The sequence below is a fragment of the Neoarius graeffei genome, chromosome 10 (genome assembly GCF_027579695.1).
Source record: "Neoarius graeffei isolate fNeoGra1 chromosome 10, fNeoGra1.pri, whole genome shotgun sequence".
Taxonomy (NCBI): domain Eukaryota; kingdom Metazoa; phylum Chordata; class Actinopteri; order Siluriformes; family Ariidae; genus Neoarius; species Neoarius graeffei.
Window position 1 is genome coordinate 71,807,448 of NC_083578.1, and position 23,312 is coordinate 71,830,759.

Genomic DNA, 23,312 nt, shown 5'->3' on the forward strand with positions numbered 1-23,312 from the left:
GGCGGGGTACACCCTGGACAAGTCACCAGATCATCGCAGGGCTGACACACAGAGACAAATAACAATTCACACTCACAGTCAATTTAGAGTCACCAGTTAACCTAACCTGCATGTCTTTGGACTGTGGGGGAAACTGGAGCACCCGGAGAACTTGCAGACTCCACGCAGAAAGGCCCTCGCCGGCCACTGGACTCAAACCCAGAACCTTCTTGCTGTGAGACGACAGTGCTAACCAGTATAACACTATGCCGCCCCATATAAAGAAATGCTGTAGACCAAAAATGTCTTAAAAATAATGAAATGAAATGTTTCAACATTAAAAAAATACTATAAGAAGTAAGCCATAATAAATGAAACAAAGTCAATATTTGGTGTGAGACGATCCTTTGCTTTAAAAAAAAATATCGTAGTCTCAGGTACAGTGAGTGCAGTTTTATAAGGAAATGAGCTGTAGGTTTTACTGAACATCTTGCAGAACCAGCCACAGTTCTTCTGGACACTTTGACTGTCACACTCGCTTCTTCATTTTGCACCAAAACCCAGCAGCCTTCATTATGTTTTCTTTTTTTTTTTTTATCTGAAAAGTGCTCTCTTATGTAATATGCTGCTCAGATACAAACTTTTTTTTCTGTAACGTTTAATTTTGTGCTGGGAAACGAACATTTGGACTCTAAAATGTTTTTGTACTGACTCTGTAATGTAGATGTCTCATCTCATCTCCTTATCTGTAGCTGCTTTATCCTGTTCTACAGGGTCGCAGGCAAGCTGGAGCCTATCCCAGCTGACTACGGGCGAAAGGCAGGGTACACCCTGGACAAGTCGCCAGGTCATCACAGGGCTGACACATAGACACAGACAACCATTCACACTCACATTCACACCTACGGTCAATTTAGAGTCACCAGTTAACCTAACCTGCATGTCTTTGGACTGTGGGGGAAACCGGAGCACCCGGAGGAAACCCACGCAGACATGAGGAGAACATGCAAACTCCGCACAGAAAGGCCCTTGCCGGCCACGGGGCTCGAACCCAGGACCTTCTTGCTGTGAGGCGACAGTGCTAATCACTACACCACACAGGCATAATTGCAAATATGCTAATTTAAGGAAACTGAAATTGTGCGCTTGCATTCTTGAATGAAAGATTGAAGGTTTTTGCCATTTTTTCTCCGATTATTTGAGTCCGTCCATCCATTATCTCTAGCCGCTTTATCCTGTTCTACAGGGTCGCAGGCAAGCTGGAGCCTATCCCAGCTGACTACGGGCGAAAGGCGGGGTACACCCTGGACAAGTCGCCAGGTCATCACAGGGCTGACACATAGACACAGACAACCATTCACACTCACATTCACACCTACGGTCAATTTAGAGTCACCAGTTAGCCTAACCTGCATGTCTTTGGACTGTGGGGGAAACCGGAGCACCCGGAGGAAACCCACGGGGAGAACATACAAACTCCGCACAGAAAGGCCTCCATCGGCTGCTGGACTGAAACTCAAAACCTTCTTGCTGTGAGGCAACAGTCCTAACCACTACACCACACAGGCATAATTGTAAATATGCTAATTTAAAGAATACTAAGAAAACTGTTGTGTTCTTGCATTCTTGAATGAATGAAAGAAAGATTGAAGGTTTTTGCCATTTTTTTCTCTGATTATTTGAGTCATTCAAAGTAAATAAGTCATTCTTTAATTTTTTTAAATACTAAACCAGAACAAGGACGTCATGTATTTCGACTTTTATATAAAAGTCATATGTATATATATATATATATTTTTAAAAAATATTCTTTGTCTAAAAAAAAAAAAAAAATTCTTCCGCCACGTGACCGGAAGTACCACATCTGTTAAGATGGCGACTCCCTATGTAACAGATGAATCTGGTGAGCTGTGTGATTTTGTTGTCGTTGTTAGAGTGAGTGTAGTCATCCGGTTTGTGAGTTGATTTGATGTGTTTCCGCTGAGCCGGGTGAGCAGGGGATTCGAACACATTCCGTGTGAAATAATGCGAGCCGAGTCCCTGCACACAGTCGGTTAGCGGTGTAGCACGCGCGCTTAGCCCACTGTCAGTCCCGCAGTCTGAATGAACTTCCTGCCTTAAGAGCCGAAACAACATGGGGTCGCATCCCTCACCTCATTACATAACGGTTTATGGTTATTACACACACTTGCATCGAACAGCCTTTGGTCATTTATCTGAATTCATAAGCGGTCATGTGTCCCCCCCCCCCTCCCCCCCAAGGCTAAGCTAACAAGCGAAGCTCAGTGTCTATAATGAATCGGTTGTAAGTGAAGTTGAAAGCGTTAATAATTCATCAGATAGCACTTTACAACCCTGTTTGGTCAAGATTTAAGCTGAATCCAAATTCCATGCAGTTTTGAGAAGATTCATATCCTGATATGCAAGCCCTGATTTCTCCAGACTCAGGAATGTGAAGGGATGAGCAAACAGTGACCATATACACCATAAGAACTGCTCTGTAACTTGAATGCTAGTGTTAATTTAAGATTTCCTTCTATCATGTCGTATTCAGGGTGGTGTAGTGGTTAGCACTGTCGCCTCACAGCAAGAAGGTTCTGGGTTCGAGCCCAGTGGCATGTTCTCCCCGTGGGTTTCCTCGGGGTGCTCCGGTTTCCCCCACAGTCCAAAGACATGCAGGTTAGGTTAACTGGTGACTCTAAATTGAGCGTAGGTGTGAATGTGAGTGTGAATGGTTGTCTGTGTCTATGTGTCAGCCCTGTGATGACCTGGCGACTTGTCCAGGGTGTACCCCGCCTTTCGCCCGTAGTCAGCTGGGATAGGCTCCAGCTTGCTTGCGACCCTGTAGAGCAGGATAAAGCGGCTAGAGATAATGGATGGATGGACTCAAATAATCGGAGAAAAAATGGCAAAAACTTTCAGTCATTCATTCATTCATTCATTCATTCATTCAAGAGTGCAATTTCAGACAACAGTTTCCTTAGTATTCTTTAAATTAGCATATTTACAATTATGCCTGTGCGGCATGGTGGTGTAGTGGTTAGCACTGTCACCTCACAGCAAGAAGATTCTGGGTTCGAGCCCGAGGGCCTTTCCGTGTGTGGAATTTGCATGTTCTCCCCGTGTCCGCGTGGGTTTCCTCCGGGTGCTCCGGTTTCCCCCACAGTCCAAAGACATGCAGGTTAGGTTAACTGGTGACTCTAAATTGACCGTAGGTGTGAATGTGAGTGTGAATGGTTGTCTGTGTCTGTGTCAGCCCTGTGATGACCTGGCAACTTGTCCAGGGTGTACCCTGCCTTTTGCCCATAGTCAGCTGGGATAGGCTCCAGCTTGCCTGTGACCCTGTAGAACAGGATAAAGCGGCTAGAGATAATGAATGGATGGATGGATGGATGGATGGATGGATGTCGTATTCATTAACAAAGTCACAGCACTGGCATTTCATTCATCTGCATGTTTCGACAGGAAAGTATATTGCTGCGACACAGCGTCCAGATGGGACATGGAGGAAACCTCGGCGAGTGAAGGATGGATATGTACCCCAGGAGGAGGTACCTGTGTAAGTGTCATGCATTTTTAAACCCAAAGATACTTGCATGTCGAATCCTACTAAACAGTCGCTGTAAATCAGTAATTTAATTTCATCTGTCATGTTCTCAAATCTGGGTGGCACGGTGGTGTAGCGGTTAGCGCTGTCGCCTCACAGCAAGAAGGTCCGGGTTCGAGCCCCGGGGCCGGCGAGGGCCTTTCTGTGCGGAGTTTGCATGTTCTCCCCGTGTCCACGTGGGTTTCCTCCGGGTGCTCCGGTTTCCCCCACGGTCCAAAGACATGCAGGTTAGGTTAACTGGTGACTCTAAATTGACCGTAGGTGTGAATGTGAGTGTGAATGGTTGTCTGTGTCTATGTGTCAGCCCTGTGATGACCTGGCGACTTGTCCAGGGTGTACCAGGATAAAGCGGCTAGAGATAATGAGATGTTCTCAAATCTGACTGATCAGAAGGTGGTGATTAATTTCCTCGAGCAGCAGCTCTAATGCATTACATGACATTTAGCAGACGCTAATAATTATCCAGCGCGATATACATCATTTTAATTTCAATTTATTAGCTTTTTGCCATAGCAAGATCTATATATGTACATACATTATGGCTTGGAAACCACTACAGCTTGCGCCAGTTACAGTGGCCCCATTGTACAATCTGCATGTCTTTGGACTGTCGCGGAAACCGGAGCACCCGGAGAGAACATGCAAACTCCATACAGAAAGGCCCCTGCCGGCCGTAAGGCTCGAACCCGGAACCTTCTTGCCGTGAGGCGACAATGATAACCACTACACCACCGTGCCGCCCTATACAACATACCCGGAGCAGTTGGGGTTAGGTGCCTTGCTCAGAGAGCACTTTAACCGTTCCTGCTGGTTCAGGGAATCAAACCAGCAACCTTTTGGTCCCAAAGCTGCTTCTCTAACCATTAGGCCATAGCGTCCCCTTGGTGCCAGCTGTGATTTAAATCACAGCTTAATATGAATGCGCTGATTCTAAGACGTTATTGTTTCCCTAGTAGCAGCTCATTCATATAGAATTATATGATCACATAATATACGATTAATAAAATTTAGCAAAGAAAATCCATTATAATTGTTAATATGGGGAAGTTTTCAGGAAGGAGATGGTAAAGATATATTGAAGGAGGGTCATTCCACGTCAATTCAACCGGGGCCCGTGCACTTAGGTCTCAAAAAATTCTGAAAAAATCACCAGATGTACCCATGTTGCCTAGGAGAAACACTGTAAATGTATTTGAATGTAAGATGTATACTTTCCATGTTACAGCCAGTTTTACTGGTGGGGGTCAATTTTGTTCAGACTCTTTTTTTTTTTTTTTTTTTTGTCAAAGTTCACAAGCCCATAGCTCAAGAACTAAACCATGTAGGAGGCTCAAATTTTGCATGCTGGTACATAAATAGGAATAGTACGTATCAAAACTGTCATTTTGGGTCTGGATGATCCTGCATGGTCATAGCACTCCCTCAAAGATGATCAAAATTTTATTGGAGTTTTTGGCTGTGCTCTGTTTCGGCCTTCAGAAGACATACCCAACATAGGCTCTTGATTTTTTTTTCCCTTATTGAGATAAGTAGAAACACTCAAAAAAAGCAATAAACAGAAAGGAAACTCTATCAGTGTTTGAGCAGAAGACGTCACAAGTCTGACAAATCATTTTGGATGTCATTTTCAGAGCACCGTAACTAGGGGTCGACCGATAATCGGCCTGGCCGATATATCGGGCCGATATTCTGCATTTTTAGGGTTATCAGTATCGGCCATAATTTCCACCGATATGCCGATAACATGCCTTTTTGCAGCCATTTCGTTCCTAACGCGACTGTCACTGCACGTCCTTTCCTGCACTCGCCTCTCTGAGTTCAAGAACACGGTCCCGCCCACCACAACATCTGATTTGTTTGGCACAAGAGATATAGCCAATCGACACACGCAGCTAAACACTCTGAACTGTTTCAAGGCGCCCGTATCAAGGTAAGGACACGCTGCTTTTGCCGCAATAAGTCACAAACGCAACATCATTATATGTTTACATTCTTCATCTACTACTTGTTAAAATTGTCCATTTGCATCTGTGTAGCCAGGTAAACTTAGCTTACGGAAGGAAGCACTTGAATTAGCCTACAACCAACTAGTCTCGCTGAAACAGCATAACGTAGGCTGCAGTCTTTTTTAAATCCCCGTCTGGAAACGTTGTGAATGTGTCAGTAGTTCTACTCGAACAGTAGAATGACAGCCATACAGAGAGGTGGTCAAGGGAAGACCAAATAAAACGTAGTGTTTGTGTTCTGTAGGCTAGCGCAAGCCTAGCCTACCGAAGGCTATTTGTTATGGTGATGAGTAAACTTCATGACGTGACTCGTGCTCAGAAAGCGCATTGCACTTGTATATTTTAGGTAACTTTATAAAGCGCTATTTGAACATTTAAACAAGCCAGGTGTGACTAGTATTTATAATTCTTGCGCAAGTGATTCTCCTCACTAGCGCTTCTGATTCGGAAAGCGATATACTCTTAAAGGAGCAGCCGCTCCTAATAGGGAGTGATAGCCTACTTTGTTTGATTTTACTTTTTAAAAAATGCTGCAGGCAGCTCCCTACACTTGATTTGTTATTTAAAAACTATTTGAAGTTGGTAAGTCTTACTTAGTTCTTAGTGTAAAAGAATCCAGAGTGTATTTTCATTTATTTTCCACTGAAAATGGTGAGCTGTAATATAGTAGGGAGTGATTTATTTTTTTATTGGTGAATATTTATTTTATTATTATTTTATTTCTCATTTTATTCTAACTAATGTTTGACTTTATTGTACAAATGCTGCTGGCATCTCCCTGCACAAAATTTCATCTTCAATTTTACAATTAAACATACATTTCATGGATATGAAGGTCTGTGTCAGTGTGTGCTATGTTTAATTTCATGTGAATTATAATGTTTACATTTATCGGTGGGCGGCACGGTGGTGTAGTGGTTAGCGCTGTCGCCTCACAGCAAGAAGGTCCTGGGTTCGAGCCCCGGGGCCGGCGAGGGCCTTTCTGTGTGGAGTTTGCATGTTCTCCCCGTGTCCGCGTGGGTTTCCTCCGGGTGCTCCGGTTTCCCCCACAGTCCAAAGACATGCAGGTTAGGTTAACTGGTGACTCTAAATTGACCGTAGGTGTGAATGTGAGTGTGAATGGTTGTCTGTGTCTATGTGTCAGCCCTGTGATGACTTGGCGACTTGTCCAGGGTGTACCCCGCCTTTCGCCCGTAGTCAGCTGGGATAGGCTCCAGCTTGCCTGCGACCCTGTAGAAGGATAAAGCGGCTAGAGATAATGAGATGAGATGAGACATTTATCGGTTGCACATATCGGTTATCGGCATCCCAATTCCATAATTATCGGTATCGGCCCTGAAAAAAAACATATCGGTCAATCCCTAACCGTAACACCTTGTGGGAATGTGCGCAGATTTTTTTCTTTTTAAAGATATATTTTGGGCTTTTTTCACCTTTATTGGATAGGACAGTGTAGAGACAGGATGAACGGGAGAGAGAGATGGGGAGGGGTCGGGAAATGACCTCGGGCCAGAATCGAACCCGGGTCCCCGGATTTATGGTATGGCGCCTTATCCACCTGAGCCACGACACCCCCGTGCGCAGATTTTTAAAATATTTTTTTCTTTATTCTCCATGATCCCTTCTTTTTAAAAACACCAGTTTGGCTTGTCTTACTCGAATCTTTCTTTTTTATTTTCCACCCTGAACATGGGCAAAATGCACCACTGAGAGCAATATGTTTTGTATAACATTAATGTAAAGAGTAAATAACCAAAGGCCAATTTTGCCCTGACATGATCACCTGAGAGCGCCTGTGCAGGGGTGGAGGGATCCTTTCCAATTTCAATGATTCAGTGATTTTAGGGGCACCTGTGGTTACTCTCAATATTGAATCATTGAAATTGAAAAGGATCCCTCCACCCCTGCACAGGCGCTCTCAGGTGATCATGTCAGGGCAAAATTGGCCTTTGGTTATTTACTCTTTACATTAATGTTATAGAAAACATATTGCTCTCAATGGTGCATTTAGTTCTTGAGCTATGGGCTTGTGAACTTTGACAAAAAAAAAAAAAAGAGTCTGAACAAAATTGACACCCCCCTCCCCGAGTAAAACTGGCTGTAACATGGAAAGTATACATCTTAAGGGGTGTTCACACGGCACATATTTGCATCGATGCTGCACTGATGTATTTTGTTGCGATATATCTTACACCGGTGTAAATTTTGTGCAGCGTTCACACGTCACAAACCTGCTTACTAGAGAGAAGCGTGTTAGCACCGGTGCAGCCCCACTTGCGTTCACACGGCAGTTTTTGCGACCGTGCTATACGATAGTAATAATGCGGAAATGAAATATGCGCATGCGTGAAAATGTACTTCCTTTTCCCGGTTGTCATGGCATCACCAAGCGCCGTGAAAACAACGTGGATGAAGACATCAGTGTTGCCAGATACTGCTGACGTTTTCCAGCCCAAAATATGTTCAAATCCGCCAAAATGCACTTAAAACCGCCCAATCTGGCAACACTGGAAGACACGCAGTTCTGTTGTTGTTGATATTCGCCATTTTGGAAGCGCAAAATACCAGGATGCAAATTATGCAATGCCCGTATGTAATCAACTCTCCTCACGCGTAGCGAGTCGACCCCTGTAGCGTTCAGACATCCCATTTTATATCGGTGCTGCCCCGCAAACTAGCACTTACTCCGGAGTAAATTTCTTAAACCACCTCCCGAGCAGGGTTAGATTTGCACCGGTTTAAGCAGCTTTCAGGGGCTACACCGGTATAACTTTGTACCGTGTGAACGCTCTACCGGGGCAGCCCCGGTGCTACACTGGAGTAAAAGTTGCCGTGTGAACATCCCTTTACGTTCAAATAAATTTACAGTGTTTCTCCTAGGTAACATGGGTACATCTGGTGATTTTTTTTTTCCAGAATTTTTTGAGACCTAAGTGCGCGGGCCCCGGTTGAATTGACGTGGAATGACCCAGGAGTGATTTGCTTTGTAAGAGTCAGTACGCTTTTTACCAAAGACAATGCGAGTCTTCAGGTTTTTCTCTAAAAACTTGAATATTTTTGTCTTATTAACTTCCGCTACGTTCACACTGCAAGGCTTAATGCTCAATTCCGATTTTTTTGTGAAATCTGATTTTTTTGTGAGGTCGTTCACATGAACAAATATATGTGACTTGTATGTGATCCTCAGTATGAACGAAAAGTGACCTAAAAGTGTTCCGCATGCGCATTGCAGGATACGACGACGTCACACGCAGTGAGCATGGCCAGTGTTTACGGAAGTAACCTAAAATTTCCTGTGTATGACAGTAGCCAGCATGGAGTACCTGGCGATGATGCAGTTGTTGTTGCGACGGAGCCAGAACATGCACAATAGCCTGATGTTAAGGAGGAGGTTGAGAAGGAAGAGGGTAAGGGTTTTGGCTCAGCCGTTCTGCGGGGTAGTGACTGCAACCTCCGTTCAAAGGAACGTGTCATGCGCCATGTTTTCGTAACTTTTTTTTGAGAGACCCGCCGCCTACTTCAGCGCAGAATAGTGACATTTGTGGCTTGTTGATGACGTGTAAGGCCAAGTTTACATTAGACCGTATCTGTCTCGTTTTCTTCGCGGATGCACTGTCCGTTTACATTAAAACGCCGGGAAACGGGAATCCGCCAGGGTCCACGTATTCAATCTAGATCGTGTCTGGTCCGGTGCTGTGTAAACATTGAGAATACGCGGATACGCTGTGCTGAGCTCTAGCTGGCGTCGTCATTGGACAACGTCACTGTGACATCCACCTTCCTGATTCGCTGGCGTTGGTCATGTGACTGCTGAAAAACGGCGCGGACTTCCGCCTTGTATCACCTTTCATTAAAGAGTATAAAAGTATGAAAATACTGCAAATACTGATGCAAATACTGCCCATTGTGTAGTTATGATTGTCTTTAGGCTTGCCATCCTTCCACTTGCAAGTAGTAAGTGATATGCGCTGGGATCACACACACAGCGGCTCAGTCCCGAATCACTGCTTGTTCACTTCACTCGCGTGCTGTGTGAGCTGCGCAGGGCCGGAGTGCGCACCCTCCAGAGGGCACTCGCTGTTCAGGGCGGAGTGATTTGGAGCGCAGGATGCCTGCGGAGCCGAGCGTATCCGTGTATTGGCGTTGCTGTGTACACGGGAATCGTGTATTGGTGTTGCTGTGTGCACGCGAATCGTTTTAAAAACGTTAATCTGATGATCCGCTGATACGGTCTAATGTAAACCCCACCTAAGTCGGATGAATGCGATCTGGCGGTTCAGACTGAAGTCGCATATGAAAAGATCGGATAGGAATCGGAATTAGGACCACATATCCAAACGGCCTATCGGATCTGTGTCGTTCATATTGTCAATAAAAGATCGGATACAGGTCACATATGGGCGAAAAAATCGGATTTGAGTCACTTCAGCCTGCAGTGTGAACGTAGTGTTCAAGAGAAAAAAAGAGACTGGTAAAGGAGTGACTGTGTATAGCTGATTAATTTTTTAAGTGATAATAGGCACTAATTTGTCTGATTGATGTTCTATGATATTAAACATGACTATAAACAGGTAAAAGCATGGTGTGTAATTCAGTAATATTTTTTTAGAAAATGTAGTCAGTAACGTATTTTCTGGAAATGTAAGATTTTTTTTTTACTATTACTTTATAAAGTCTGTTGCTGTCAGGTGAATGATTATTTTTCTTTCTTTTCCATTCTGTCCATGACCAGCTACGAGAATAAATATGTGAAGTTTTTTAAGAGCAAACCGGATCTCCCTCCTGGAATGAATCCCGAGGATGCAGCTGCAGCCAGGCAGCAGCAGCAGGCAGCTGTGAAAGCGGATCGAGAGAGCGAGACAACCGGCCTGTCCAAGGCGGCCAAACGCAACATGAAACGCAAAGAGAAACGCAAGCAGCAGCAGGCCCAGGGCCAACATGAAGTGAACAAGGAGGTGGACACAGTAACAAAAGAGCTGGAGAAGGTTTCGGTCACAACCGAAGAGCAGAACAGCACGGGCATCTCCACAGACGCGTCCGCCGCTACCACAGACAAAGCCAAGAAGATCAAGAACCTGCGGAAGAAGCTGCGCCAAGTGGAGGAGCTGCAGCAAAAAGTGGACTCGGGAGAGCTGCGGAACCCTTCCAAGGATCAGTTGGAAAAATTGGCACGGGCTCAAGCCTTACGGCAGGAGCTGAAGCAGCTCGAGGTAGATTTGTAAAGCAAGATGGCGTATTGCTAGCAGAGGGGGCCATGGTGTAGTGTTTTCTTTCTGTGTATATATATAATATATATATATTTTTCAGAATTTAGGATAGACCTTCATTTATTCCTCTTGGTGTAATTCCAGTTTTGTGAAGCCCCATCCCACAACCTTGTTCTGTTCTCTTCTGCCAATCTGTGATACAGGGATATTTAAAACAAGCTTATTTTTAAACGTAATCGTGCAGTTAGTGGTCCTCACCCCCACCCATAAAAACAGTACTATTAATGATTTTTGTGTAACGTTTAATTATGAATGACAATTATGCACTCCTGTGGGATGGACATTGCCAAAATGGATTTTGGACTAGCTCGAAGGAGCGAGGAAGCCTTTGTTTTTCTCATTGGGATTTGAGTCTCCGTTTCCTCCTGATGGACATGCCATGGTGAGATTCCTCCGTGATGCTGCGCATTGTTGACACTACCTTTTTCCCGGTAATCCAGACTGAACGAAAGAACGAACTGAACACCAAGCCACTCTGAGGACACAGCGTAAGGACTTGAATGGCTGCAGCTTTTTCTTGTTTTAATATTTGTGACTTCAATACCAATCTTAATGTAAAGCATGTTGTACCTCCAGAGGTTACTTCTAAAACTCATATGGATTGGCCATTGTTGGACTGAATAAGAGACAGTATTTAAGTTGTCAGCCACGTCATTTCTTTCTTTCAGAAGTCCTTTTTATTATGTGTGTTTTTTTTATTGTAGTAGTTGTCAAATATTAGGCAGTGTTGTTGTATTACATTAAAGTATGAAAGATATCCAGCTGGTTTTAGATGAACGTGTTTGAATCCTCCACCACAGAATAGTCATCTCAACCTAATACACACATTCACACGCACAAAGAGAGTCGGAAGTCACCAGTTCGTGAATGGTTTTAGGAGATGGAGGAAACCAGTACGGACACCGAAGGAGCCAGTGGAAATCCACCCAGACAGTAACCTGAATTCAAGATCAGTCCTTGAGCTGTGAGATGGAAATGATACCCATTGTACCATCCTGACCCTGCTGCCTGAGGATTCGTTCATCTTCACTAACCGCTTTATCTCCGTCAAGGTTGTGGTGGTTCCAGAGCCTATCCTGTCCTGGGAACATGGCGCAAAGTGGGAATACACCCTGAATGGGATGCATATCCATTGCGGGTACTGCATGCACACATTCACACCCTCACTCATTCATCTCTAAGGGCAATTTAATGTAGCCTATCCACCTACTGGCATATTTTTGAGGGAAACCCAGAGAAGCTGTTCATGGGAGAGCATGAAAAACTCCACACAGACATCAACTCAGCCTCAGGAACGTACCACGGTGTCGTGCAAGAACAATATATTTCAGCAACAGTACATGTGGACGATTAATTCATTAGGAAAACAACAGTTTATGTACAGTATGGTGGCCTAGGAAGCCTCATCACATGGTAAAGTGTTGTGTTTTTCATCTATAATTAATTGCCAATTTGGGGCGGCACGGTGGTGTAGTGGTTAGCGCTGTCGCCTCACAGCAAGAAGGTCCGGGTTCGAGCCCCGTGGCCGGCGAGGGCCTTTCTGTGCGGAGTTTGCATGTTCTCCCCGTGTCCGCGTGGGTTTCCTCCGGGTGCTCCGGTTTCCCCCACAGTCCAAAGACATGCAGGTTAGGTTAACTGGTGACTCTAAATTGACCGTAGGTGTGAATGTGAGTGTGAATGGTTGTCTGTGTCTATGTGTCAGCCCTGTGATGACCTGGCGACTTGTCCAGGGTGTACCCCACCTTTCGCCCGTAGTCAGCTGGGATAGGCTCCAGCTTGCCTGCGACCCTGTAGAACAGGATAAAGCGGCTAGAGATAATGAGAGGAGATGAGATGAGATTAATTGCCAATTTATTAGCTACGAGATAATATATGTATATACACTCACTGGCCACTTTAATAGGAATTTGTTCTTGATTCTAAGATTCCTATTCTTGGTTGGCAGGAGTGGAACCCAGTGTGGTCTTCTGCTGTTGCATGCTGAGATGCTTTTCTGCTCACCATGGTTGTAAAGAGTGATTATATGAGTTACTATATCCTTTCTGGCAGCTTGAACCAATCTGGCCATTTTCTTCTGACCTCTCTTATCAACAAGGTGTTCGTTTCCACCCACAAGACTGTCACTCACTCACTGTGTTTTTTGTTTTTCGCACCATTCTGTGTAAACGCTAGAGACTGTTGTGTGTGTGAAAACCCCAGGAGATCAGCAGTTTCTGACATACTCATCTGGCACTAACACCCATGCCACACTTTGAGATCACAATTTTTCCATTCTGATGTTTGAAGTGAACATTAACTGAAGCTCTTGATTTGTATCTCTATGCTTTTATGCATTGTGCTGCGGTCAAGGGGTTGACTGATTAGATAACTGCATAAAATAGCAGATGTATGGGTGTACCTAATAAAGTGGCCTCTGTGTGTGTATATGTTAGTATTTCATTAGGCTGGCTTTTTTTTTTTTTTATTACTCTCAAATAAACTGATGATGCACATTATTAAAATGACATTTTGTATAAATGCATTGAACTGCAGGAGTTTTTCAAAGCAATATAGAAATAGTGTTGCCTGGTTTGGTGATTATCTGTACTGGTATCATCATTCCTAGGATTGTCCCTCTCACAATCTGTGTTATGTCAGGTTCTAAGAAGAGACATTTTAGAAAGAATCCCAATTAAAAAAAAAGTGACTGATGCAACAAAGGGGCAGCACGGTGGTGTAGTGGTTAGCACTGTCGCCTCACAGCAAGAAGGTCCTGGGTTCGAGCCCCGTGGCCAACGAGGGCCTTTCTGTGTGGAGTTTGCATGTTCTCCCCGTGGGTTTCCTCCGGGTGCTCCGGTTTCCCCCAAAGACAGACATGCAGGCTAGGTTAACTGGTGACTCTAAGGTGGTGTTTACATTAGAAAACATCTCGTTTTCATCGTGGATGCACTGTCCGTTCACATTAAAACGCCGGGAAACAACTCCACAGGCGGAACAACTTGAATCCGCCAGGGCCCACGTATTCAACCCAGTTCGTATCTGATCCGGTGCTGTGTAAACATTGAGATACGAGGAAACGCAGTGCTGAGCTCTAGCTGACGTTGTCATTGGACAACGTCACTGTGACATCCACCTTCCTGATTCGCTGGCGTTGTTCATGCCACGTTGGTCATGTGACGCGACTGCTGAAAAACGGCGCGGACGTCACTTCCTGCTATTGTTTCCGCCTTGTATCATCTTTTTGTTTTTCATTAAAGAGTATAAAAGTATGAATATAATGCTTTGCTTTGTCATTCTTCATGTTGTTCATGGTAAGATGCAAATACTGCCCATTGTGTAGTTATGATTGTCTTTAGGCTTGCCATCCTTCCACTTGCAAGTGGTGAGTGACTTGTGCATGCCCGATATGCGCTGGGATCACACACACAGCAGCTCAGTCCTGAATCACTGCTCGTGCGCTTCACTCGCACGCTCTGTGAGCTGCGCAGGGCCAGAGTGTGCACCCTCCAGAGGGCACTCGCTGTTCAGGGCGGAGTGATTTGGAGCGCAGCCGCTGAGGAGGAAGCGCTGAGCCGCACTGACACATTTCAACTTACGTGCCGTCTAATTAGTCATGTGATTAGCGTATCCGTGTATTGGCGTTGCTGTGTGCACGCGAATCGTTTTAAAAACGTTTATCTGATGATCCGCTGATACGGTCTAATGTAAACACCACCTAAATTGACCTTGTGAATGGTTATCTATGTCTATGTGTCAGCCCTGTGACGACCTGGCGACTTGTCCAGGGTGTACCCCGCCTTTCGCCCGTAGTCAGCTGGGATAGTCTCCAGCTTGCCTGCGACCCTGTAGAACAGGATAAAGCGGCTACAGATAATGAGATGAGATGATGCAACAAAGGTTGTTATTCAAATCTAGAATCAGTTGTATGCATGAAATAAATGAATGAATGCTTTCAGATAGAACACTAAGCATAAAGTAGTACCTCAGGCTAGTGATTTAGTTAGCTAGCATGTTACCACGTTTCGGCGTCACTGCCGAACCTGATCCGGGCTTGAGGCGAACCATGTTTGGTTGACTTGGCCAGAATTGCAGCAGTAGAGTGGCCTGTTCCTTTCTGCATGCGCACGCACACATTCACACCTATGGGCAATTTAGAGGAGCCAGTTAACCATGGAGCATGTCCTTGGGGGAAACTGGAGCACCTGAAGGAAACCCATGCAAAACATGCAAACTCCACACAGAAAGGCACATCCATCCATTATCTGCAGCCGCTTATCCTATACAGGGTCGTAGGCAAGCTGGAGCCTATCCCAGCTGACTATGGGCGAGAGGCGGGATACACCCTGGACAAGTCGCCAGGGCTAACACATAGAGACAAACAACTATTCACATTTACATCTATGGTCAATTTAGAGCCACCGATTAGCTTAGCTTAGTTGCGCTGCATGTCTTTGGACTGTGGGGGAAACCGGAGCACCCGGAGGAAACCCACGCAGAGAACATGCAAACTCGACACAGAAAGGCCCTCGTCGGCTGCTGGGCTCAAACCCAGAACCTTCTTACTGTGAGGCAACAGTGTTAACCACTACACCACCGTGCCACCTGTTACTGTATTTAAATAAGAACAATTTAAAGGCACAGTGATGGTAGAGAAGTAATGGAACTATTAAGTCTATCATTTCTAACAGATACAGTATGTGGGTATATTAAAAGAAAATACTGTCTGATGAAATGTACACTGTACTTAGACTTAGCGTTAGCCACAAAGCAAACCTCCATGGGTTCTGCCTTAGAAACACTGCCATTATGTTACAACTCCGAGCTATAGTATCGGATAGTATTCAGTCCTTTCATGTGGATTCTTGCTGTCCTTACTTTCAAGTTGAAACTATTCTACCTAGAACTCTTACTCATCCAAAGAACACTTAAGGAATGTTTGTTTTCGAAGACTTTAGAGCAGGGCCGGCTCTAGGTCTTTGGCTGCCCTAGGCGAGATTGAGTTTTGGCGCCCCCCCCAAGAAAAAAAACCCTCTAATAACATCTAAATAACACTTTGATCTAATCACTCTATTCTATTACTATTAAACAATGTACGGTGCATGGACAATAAACAAGAAGTCATTTTTATCTTTTTCATTATTGTTATTATTGTTATCATTATTAACATAAAGTGTCACAAAGTAAAATGACCACACAAATTCAATACATATCTCCATATAATGGGCAAAAACTCTTCCGCACCCTGTTCAAAGTGTAGTGCATGGGCAATAAACAAGAAATTATTTTTAGTTTCTTTTTTGCTATTAAAAGTTGTCATCTCTGAAGAATTAAATTAAATTAAATGAATAAAAAAATTCTACAATTCTAAATTGTGCAAACTTAAGCACCCTGTTAGGACATCAATGGGCTGTATTTTCAAACAAAAGTGCTATTATGGGTACTTTGTTATTGAAGTCTATTGCTGTTTGCATCTAGTTAGCTAGGCAGACATTGATTCAGGCGTCTAAAATATTAATTTGCCACTATAATGGTTGATATGAGAGATTAGATCAGACTTACCTCTATACTTGGCTCTATTTGTTTCTTTCTGTAGCCTTCGTTTGCGCCCTTGCGCACCCGAGAGTTTGGATTTCTTCATTTAAGCACTTGTAGTCTGGCCTACTTTTTGCAGTGGATAGCCATTCTCATTCCCCGATGAACACCGCTCCCCCCGCCCCCCTTATAACCTATCATTGTGCATTTTTAGTAGGCATAAGGAAATCACCGACCACTACTGCGTAGGTTACACTTGTTTTTCAACCTTTTTGAGCCAGGGCGCACTTTTTTCAATGAAAAAATCTCAAGGCACATCACCAATAGAAAACGTTGACTGAAACTAAAACGCTGTTGCCAATTGTGGCAGCGGGGGCGTGGTCAAGCGCCGGTCTGTGACAGGAGGGCGGAGTCAGGGAAGGTAAGTGGCAGAATCACTTCACCTGAGAGCAATTAACCTGTGTTTGTGTGTCTTCCCAGCAACCACGCCCTATATAAGGAGAGAGAGAGCAGAGGAAGTGAGCTCTCTCCCGCACCAGATGCCTTGTGTGTGTGTATATGCATGTGGCTGGGAGAGTATACATTGCTACTGAAAAGTGCAAAATAAAATAGTTTTTGGAACTCAGTTCTGGCCTGCCGTACTTCTGTACTCCACCCACCTGCTCTGACTTCTACAGTGGTGCCGAAACCCGGGATCTGGAGCACAACAGCCTCACAACCCCATGGAGTCCTCCCCGTTTGCTGAACTGGTCCACGCCCTTGCCACGGCCCAGCAAAGCCAGCACCAGGCGCTACTCACCCTCCGAAAGGAGCAAGAAGAGCGGTTCGAGGCCCTGGTGTTGGCCCAACAAGAAGATCGACAGGCGTTCCGGCACCTCCTCGCGTCGGCGGGGTCCACCAGCGCTCCTACCGCGGGCCCGTCTCCCCTCACTGTCACCAAGATGAGCCCGCAGGATGACCCCGAGGCGTTCATCACGCTCTTTGAACAGGTCGCCGAAGCCTCGGGGTGGCTGATGGAGCAGCGCGCGGCGCGCCTCCTCCCCCTGCTCACGGGAGAAGCACAGCTGGCCGCGCTACAGCTCCCCGCCGACCGCCAGCTGGCCTACGTGGACCTCCGCCGGGCCGTCCTCCAGCGCGTGGGGCGCACTCCAGAACAGCAGCGCCAGCGCTTCCGCGCGCTGCGCTTGGAGGAAGTCGGCCGGCCGTTCGCGTTTGGCCAGCAGCTCCGGGACGCCTGCTGGCGGTGGCTGAGGGCCAACAACCGCGATGCCGAAGGAATTCTCGACCAGGTGGCGCTGGAACAGTTCGTCGCTCGCTTGCCAGCAGGAACTGCGGAGTGGGTCCGGTGCCACCGCCCGGCGTTGCTGGATCAGGCAGTCGAGCTGGCGGAGGACCATTTGGCGGCTGTCCCGGCGGCAGGACGGCAGATGGCATCTTCTCTCCTCTTCTCTCTCTCTCTCCCCCTCCTCCTGTGTCCCGTCCTTGCCCCATTCCCCCACCGCGGAGGCGGGGGCCGGCCCCACCCCAGCCGGCCTGCCGCACCCGTGGTGCCCTCCCGTTTCTCCCTTCTGTGTCTGTCTCTCCCCCACCTCAGGTGAGTGAACCCCAGATCACCGGTGCAGAGGGAAAGCCCGGGCCGGTTGGCTGGCGCTGCGGGGAGCCGGGCCACCTTCAACAGCAGTGCACGACAATGGAAGTGGGCGCGGTGGTTCGGATCCCCGACGCGCCAGAGGCCGCCCTCGATCGGGCCGGAGCGTATCGTATACCGGTGAGTATCCAAGGGGCTACATATCAGGCGTTGGTGGATTCTGGTTGTAATCAGACCTCAATTCGCCAAAGCCTGGTTCAAAACGAGGCATTGGGGGAAGCACAAGGGGTGAGGGTGTTGTGTGTGTGTACGGGGATGTTCACCGCTACCCTTTGGTGTCGGTCCACATTATTTTCAGAGGGGAAAAATTTATAGTGAAGGCGGCGGTTAATCCTCGCCTTACCCACTCTTCAATTTTGGGGACTGATTGGCCGGGATTTCGGGGTTTAATGACGCGCCTAGTAGAGAGTGGGTCCTGCCAGTTGACAGGGGGAGGTCCCGGTGTCGCTTTGGCGGGAGCAGCTGTCACAGAGCCGTCTACGTCATCTCCGCGTCAGAGTGAGGAGCCGCCGGCTCCTCCTCTCTCTACTGGGGAATCCCTCGCGGATTTCCCATTAGAGCAGTCGCGAGACGAGACTCTGCGGCATGCATTTGACCAAGTGAGAGTAATCGATGGTCAAACGCTCCCGCCGAACGCCACCCCGTCCTTCCCCTACTTCACGATTATGAAGGATAGATTATACCGAGTGACGCAGGACACTCAAACTAAAGAGCGAGTCACGCAGCTTTTGATTCCAAAGAGCCGCCAGGAATTGGTATTCCAGGCGGCTCACTTTAATCCCATGGCTGGACACTTAGGGCAGGATAAAACACTAGCCCGAATAATGGCCCGATTCTATTGGCCGGGGATTCGCGGCGATGTCCGTAGGTGGTGTACGGCATGCCGCGAATGCCAGTTAGTAAATCCAGCGGCCATTCCAAAAGCGCCTTTGCGCCCTCTACCGTTAATCGAGACCCCGTTTGAGAGAATTGGGATGGATCGTCGGGCCATTAGATCGGTCAGCACGAGGGTACCGCTTTATATTAGTTCTGGTGGACTATGCAACGCGATACCCGGAAGCAGTGCTTCTGCGCAATATCTCAGCACGCAGTATTGCAGAGGCACTCTTCCGTGTCATCTCCCGAGTTGGACTCCCGAAAGAGATTCTGACTGACCAAGGCACTACGTTTATGTCACGAACACTGCGCGAACTGTATGGGTTATTGGGGATTAAGCCGAGCCGCACCAGCGTATATCACCCACAAACGGACGGTTTAGTGGAACGGTTCAACCGCACCCTCAAAAATATTAAGAAATTCGTAAGTGAGGACGCACGTAATTGGGATAAGTGGCTCGAACCCTTGCTGTTCTCAGTGCGAGAGGTCCCCCAAGCCTCCACGGGGTTCTCCCCGTTCGAATTATTATATGGGCGTAAGCCGCGCGGCATCCTGGACGTGCTGCAGGAAAATTGGGAGGAAGGACCTTCACAAAGTAAGAACGAAATTCAGTACGTTATGGACCTGCGCGCAAAACTCCACACGCTCACCCACCTAACTCAGGAGAATTTGCGGCAGGCCCAGGAACGGCAAGCCCGCCTGTACAACAAGGGTACGCGCCTTAGAGAGTTCACCCCGGGAGATAAAGTACTCGTACTGTTGCCCACGTCGAGCTCCAAATTGATCGCCAAGTGGCAAGGGCCCTTTGAGGTCACACGGCGAGTCGGGGACGTCGACTATGAGGTGAGGCGAACAGACAGGGGTGGGGTGCTACAGATCTACCACCTCAATCTGCTGAAACTCTGGAATGAGGAGGTCCCCGTGGCATTGGTGTCGATAGTTCCGGAGAAGGCGGAGCTGGGGCCGGAGGTTCAAAAAGGGACATTGGCATCAAGTACCTCTCCGGTCCCCTGTGGAGACCACCTCTCCCCGACCCAACTCACGGAGGTCGCCCAGTTGCAGGCCGAGTTTTCGGATGTGTTCTCGCCCCTGCCCGGTCGCACTAACCTCATAGAACACCACATAGAGACGCCCCCGGGGGTGGTAGTGCGTAGCCGCCCTTACAGGCTACCCGAACACAAAAAAAGGTGGTTCGGGAAGAACTTCAGGCCATGCTCGAAATGGGCATCGTCGAGGAGTCCCACAGTGACTGGAGCAGCCCGGTGGTCTTGGTTCCCAAGGCCGACGGCTTGGTCCGGTTCTGTGTGGACTATAGAAAAGTCAACGTGGTGTCTAAATTTGACGCGTACCCAATGCCTCGTATTGATGAGCTGCTCGATCGACTAGGCACGGCTCGCTTTTACTCGACACTGGATTTGACAAAGGGATATTGGCAGATCCCCTTGACTCCATTATCCCGGGAGAAAACGGCCTTTTCCACACCTTTCGGCTTACACCAGTTCGTCACACTTCCGTTTGGGCTGTTTGGGGCGCCCGCTACGTTTCAGCGGCTGATGGACAGGGTCCTCCGGCCCCACGCCACCTATGCGGCCTCGTATTTAGATGATATTATCATTTATAGTAATGACTGGCAGCGGCACCTGCAACACCTGAGGGCCGTCCTTAGGTCGCTGAGGCGGGCGGGACTCACTGCCAACCCAAAGAAGTGTGCGATTGGGCGGGTGGAAGTACGGTATCTGGGCTTCCACTTGGGCAACGGGCAGGTGTGTCCCCAAATTAATAAGACAGCAGCGATTGCGGCCTGCCCGAGGCCCACGACCAAAATGGGGGTGAGACAGTTCCTGGGGCTGGCTGGCTACTATCGTAGGTTATACCTAATTATTTGGACGTCACCAGCCCGCTGACTGACCTCACTAAAAAGGGGGCGCCAGATCCGGTCCAGTGAACGGAGCAGTGTCAGTGGGCTTTCTCTGAGGTAAAGGCTGCACTGTGTGGGGGGCCACTTTTACACTCCCCTGACTTCTCTCTCCCTTTTACGTTACAGACGGATGCGTCGGACAGAGGGCTGGGGGCCGTTTTGTCCCAGCAGGTGGAGGGGGAGGACCGCCCGGTCCTTTACATCAGTCGGAAGCTGTCAGTGCGTGAGGGGCGCTACAGCACGATTGAAAAAGAGTGCCTGGCGATCAAGTGGGTGGTCCTCGCCCTCCGTTACTACCTGCTGGGGCGCCCTTTCACCCTCTGTTCGGACCACGCGCCCCTCCAGTGGCTCCACCGCACGAAGGATGCCAACGCGCGGATCACCCGTTGGTATCTGGCACTCCAACCCTTCAACTTCAAGGTGGTCCACAGGCCGGGGGCGCAGATGGTCGTGGCGGACTTCCTCTCCCGTCAAGGGGGGGGGGGGGGGGGGAGTCGGCTGCAGGCCGGACGGGCGCCCGGCCTGAGTCGGGCGGTGGGGGTATGTGGCAGCGGGGGCGTGGTCAAGCGCCGGTCTGTGACAGGAGGGCGGAGTCAGGGAAGGTAAGTGGCAGAATCACTTCACCTGAGAGCAATTAACCTGTTTGTGTGTCTTCCTAGCAACCACGCCCTATATAAGGAGAGAGAGAGAGCAGAGGAAGTGAGCTCTCTCTCCCGCACCAGATGCCATGTGTGTGTATGCATGTGGCTGGGAGAGTATACATTGCTACTGAAAAGTGCAAAATAAAATAGTTCTGGCCTGCCGTACTTCTGGCCTGCCGTACATGCTTTGCTGTACAATTAAATTAGGCTAAGACATTATAATGCTGACTCGTTTTCAGAATAGTGGAAGTCATAATTTTTCTCCACCCGTTTCTGCGCCCCTGGATGGACGCAGCGCCCTTAGCATTTGCCTATATTGCATATGCCACGGGCCGGCTCTGCTTTAGAGCATGCTGGTCACACTTTGAAAGATTGGTGAGCTTGTTTTGAACAGATGTGTTTTTAAATATAGCTGATACAACATATTTGGCTCATTGTTATTGGCTTTGAATGTTTCTCATGTTCTGGGAAACTCATCTGGATGAAATCTTCACAGCAGAGAGAGTTGAGAAGATGCTGTAAACACTCAATTGTCATGGCCCCGGCATGCCCCTGCATCTGCTTCAAAGCTCTCAGAAGTTTTTAATAGGTAATACACAGGAAAAAATGACACATTGTTTACAGGAGAAATTTACTGCATATTTTAACTTGGAACTTTCTAGTAGAGATTAATGGGTTCAGGAATAGTTTATCGGGTAAATCTAGAACAGTCAATGGAGAAACAGGTTTTATATTTTCCCATAGTGACAGGAAACAAAGTGTTTAATGTAAGATCTAATCATTGCTGTACAACCATCTGAGGATTTTCACACATGTCCATTTTATACAACAGCTAGATTTTATTCAGACCTATAAACTAGTGATTATCATAAAAGCAGCTGTCTGTGAGGTCATATTAACACTAGGGTTAGAAATAAATCCTGAAAAAACTTCCATTAAATTGGGCAGATGCTTTTCATGAATCATCTTCTTCTTTTGGCTGCTCCCGATTAGGGGTCACCACAGCAGATCTTTCATCTCCATTGCTCCCTGTCCTCCGCATCCTTCTCTACCACACCTGCCACTTTCATGTCCTCTCTCACCACATCCATGTATCTCCTCTTTGGCCTTCCTCGTTTTCGTGTGCCTGGCAGCTCCATCCTCAACATTCTCCTTCCAACATGCTCTGCATCTCTTCTCAGCAGTGGCGGCTGGTAGTCTTTCAAACAGGGGAGGCTGGTCGGTTACGATATTTCCAGATTTTAAAAGAAAAAACATCAATTTTGCCCATACTCTTGCCTCTGATCTGGCTGATTGTTGGCAGCATCACAAACTGTGAAATAACAGGTTCTTTTGGCCCATTAGCCTACTGTCCAATATACATGATGGTGGTGTTGGGTGTGTGTGTGTGTGTGTGTGTGTGTATATTTTAACATTTTATATTTTAAAATTGTGGCATGTTTAAAAATTGATCATTATAGAAAGCAGCTCTTTGTCAGGAACCTCAGCAGTAGAGCTGGGTGCCACACATTTCATTCAATGACACTTTCCCTATATTTTACTTATTTTGACTGAGATTTTTTATTGACAATTTTGATAACCTTTCACTTTTAATCCAGGTCTGTAGTGTGAAATGTTCTCGGCTGTGTTTTTGTTTAAAAATGTTTTCCAAATTGTAGCGGTGTTTAATTCATATCCAGAAAAATATATATTCCAATATAATATACTCAGCATAAACATTTTAAATAGATTCTATATTTTTGGTCCATCCATGACATATTACTAAAGTAGCCTATTTACTGTTGTTGATGTGGGTTACTTGCTGTTAGCCAATTCACTTTCTCGTACCAGGAGAGCTGAAAGGAACGAGTATTATTCCC

The 23,312-nt window shown here is 46.9% G+C and overlaps 1 protein-coding gene across 2 annotated transcripts; it reads left to right on the forward strand.

Annotated features, from left to right (window-relative positions):
- Window positions 1–1,833: 1,833 nt before the first annotated feature.
- pym1 (PYM homolog 1, exon junction complex associated factor) lies at window positions 1,834–11,616 on the forward strand. 2 transcript variants are annotated; one of them, XM_060932201.1, is made up of 3 exons: window positions 1,834–1,882; window positions 3,445–3,538; window positions 10,325–11,616. In XM_060932201.1, the coding sequence occupies exons 1-3, from the start codon at window positions 1,852–1,854 to the stop codon at window positions 10,812–10,814; spliced, it is 615 nt and encodes a 204-aa protein (XP_060788184.1). In that variant the 5' UTR covers window positions 1,834–1,851; the 3' UTR covers window positions 10,815–11,616. The 2 variants fall into 2 exon arrangements, with proteins under 2 accessions (XP_060788184.1, XP_060788183.1); XM_060932200.1 differs by lacking the exon at window positions 3,445–3,538 and adding an exon at window positions 5,345–5,516 and having other exon boundaries at window positions 1,845–1,882.
- The last annotated feature ends 11,696 nt before the right edge of the window (window positions 11,617–23,312 follow it).

What these genes read in the sequence shown, in the direction of transcription:
- pym1 (XM_060932200.1), top strand. Translation starts at nt 1,852, where the DNA reads ATGGCGACTCCCTATGTAACAGATGAATCTG. An exon ending in CTATGTAACAGATGAATCTG is followed by an intron (nt 1,883 to 5,344) that starts GTGAGCTGTGTG and finishes GCCTTTTTGCAG; the next exon opens with CCATTTCGTTCCTAACGCGA. An exon ending in TTCAAGGCGCCCGTATCAAG is followed by an intron (nt 5,517 to 10,324) that starts GTAAGGACACGC and finishes GTCCATGACCAG; the next exon opens with CTACGAGAATAAATATGTGA.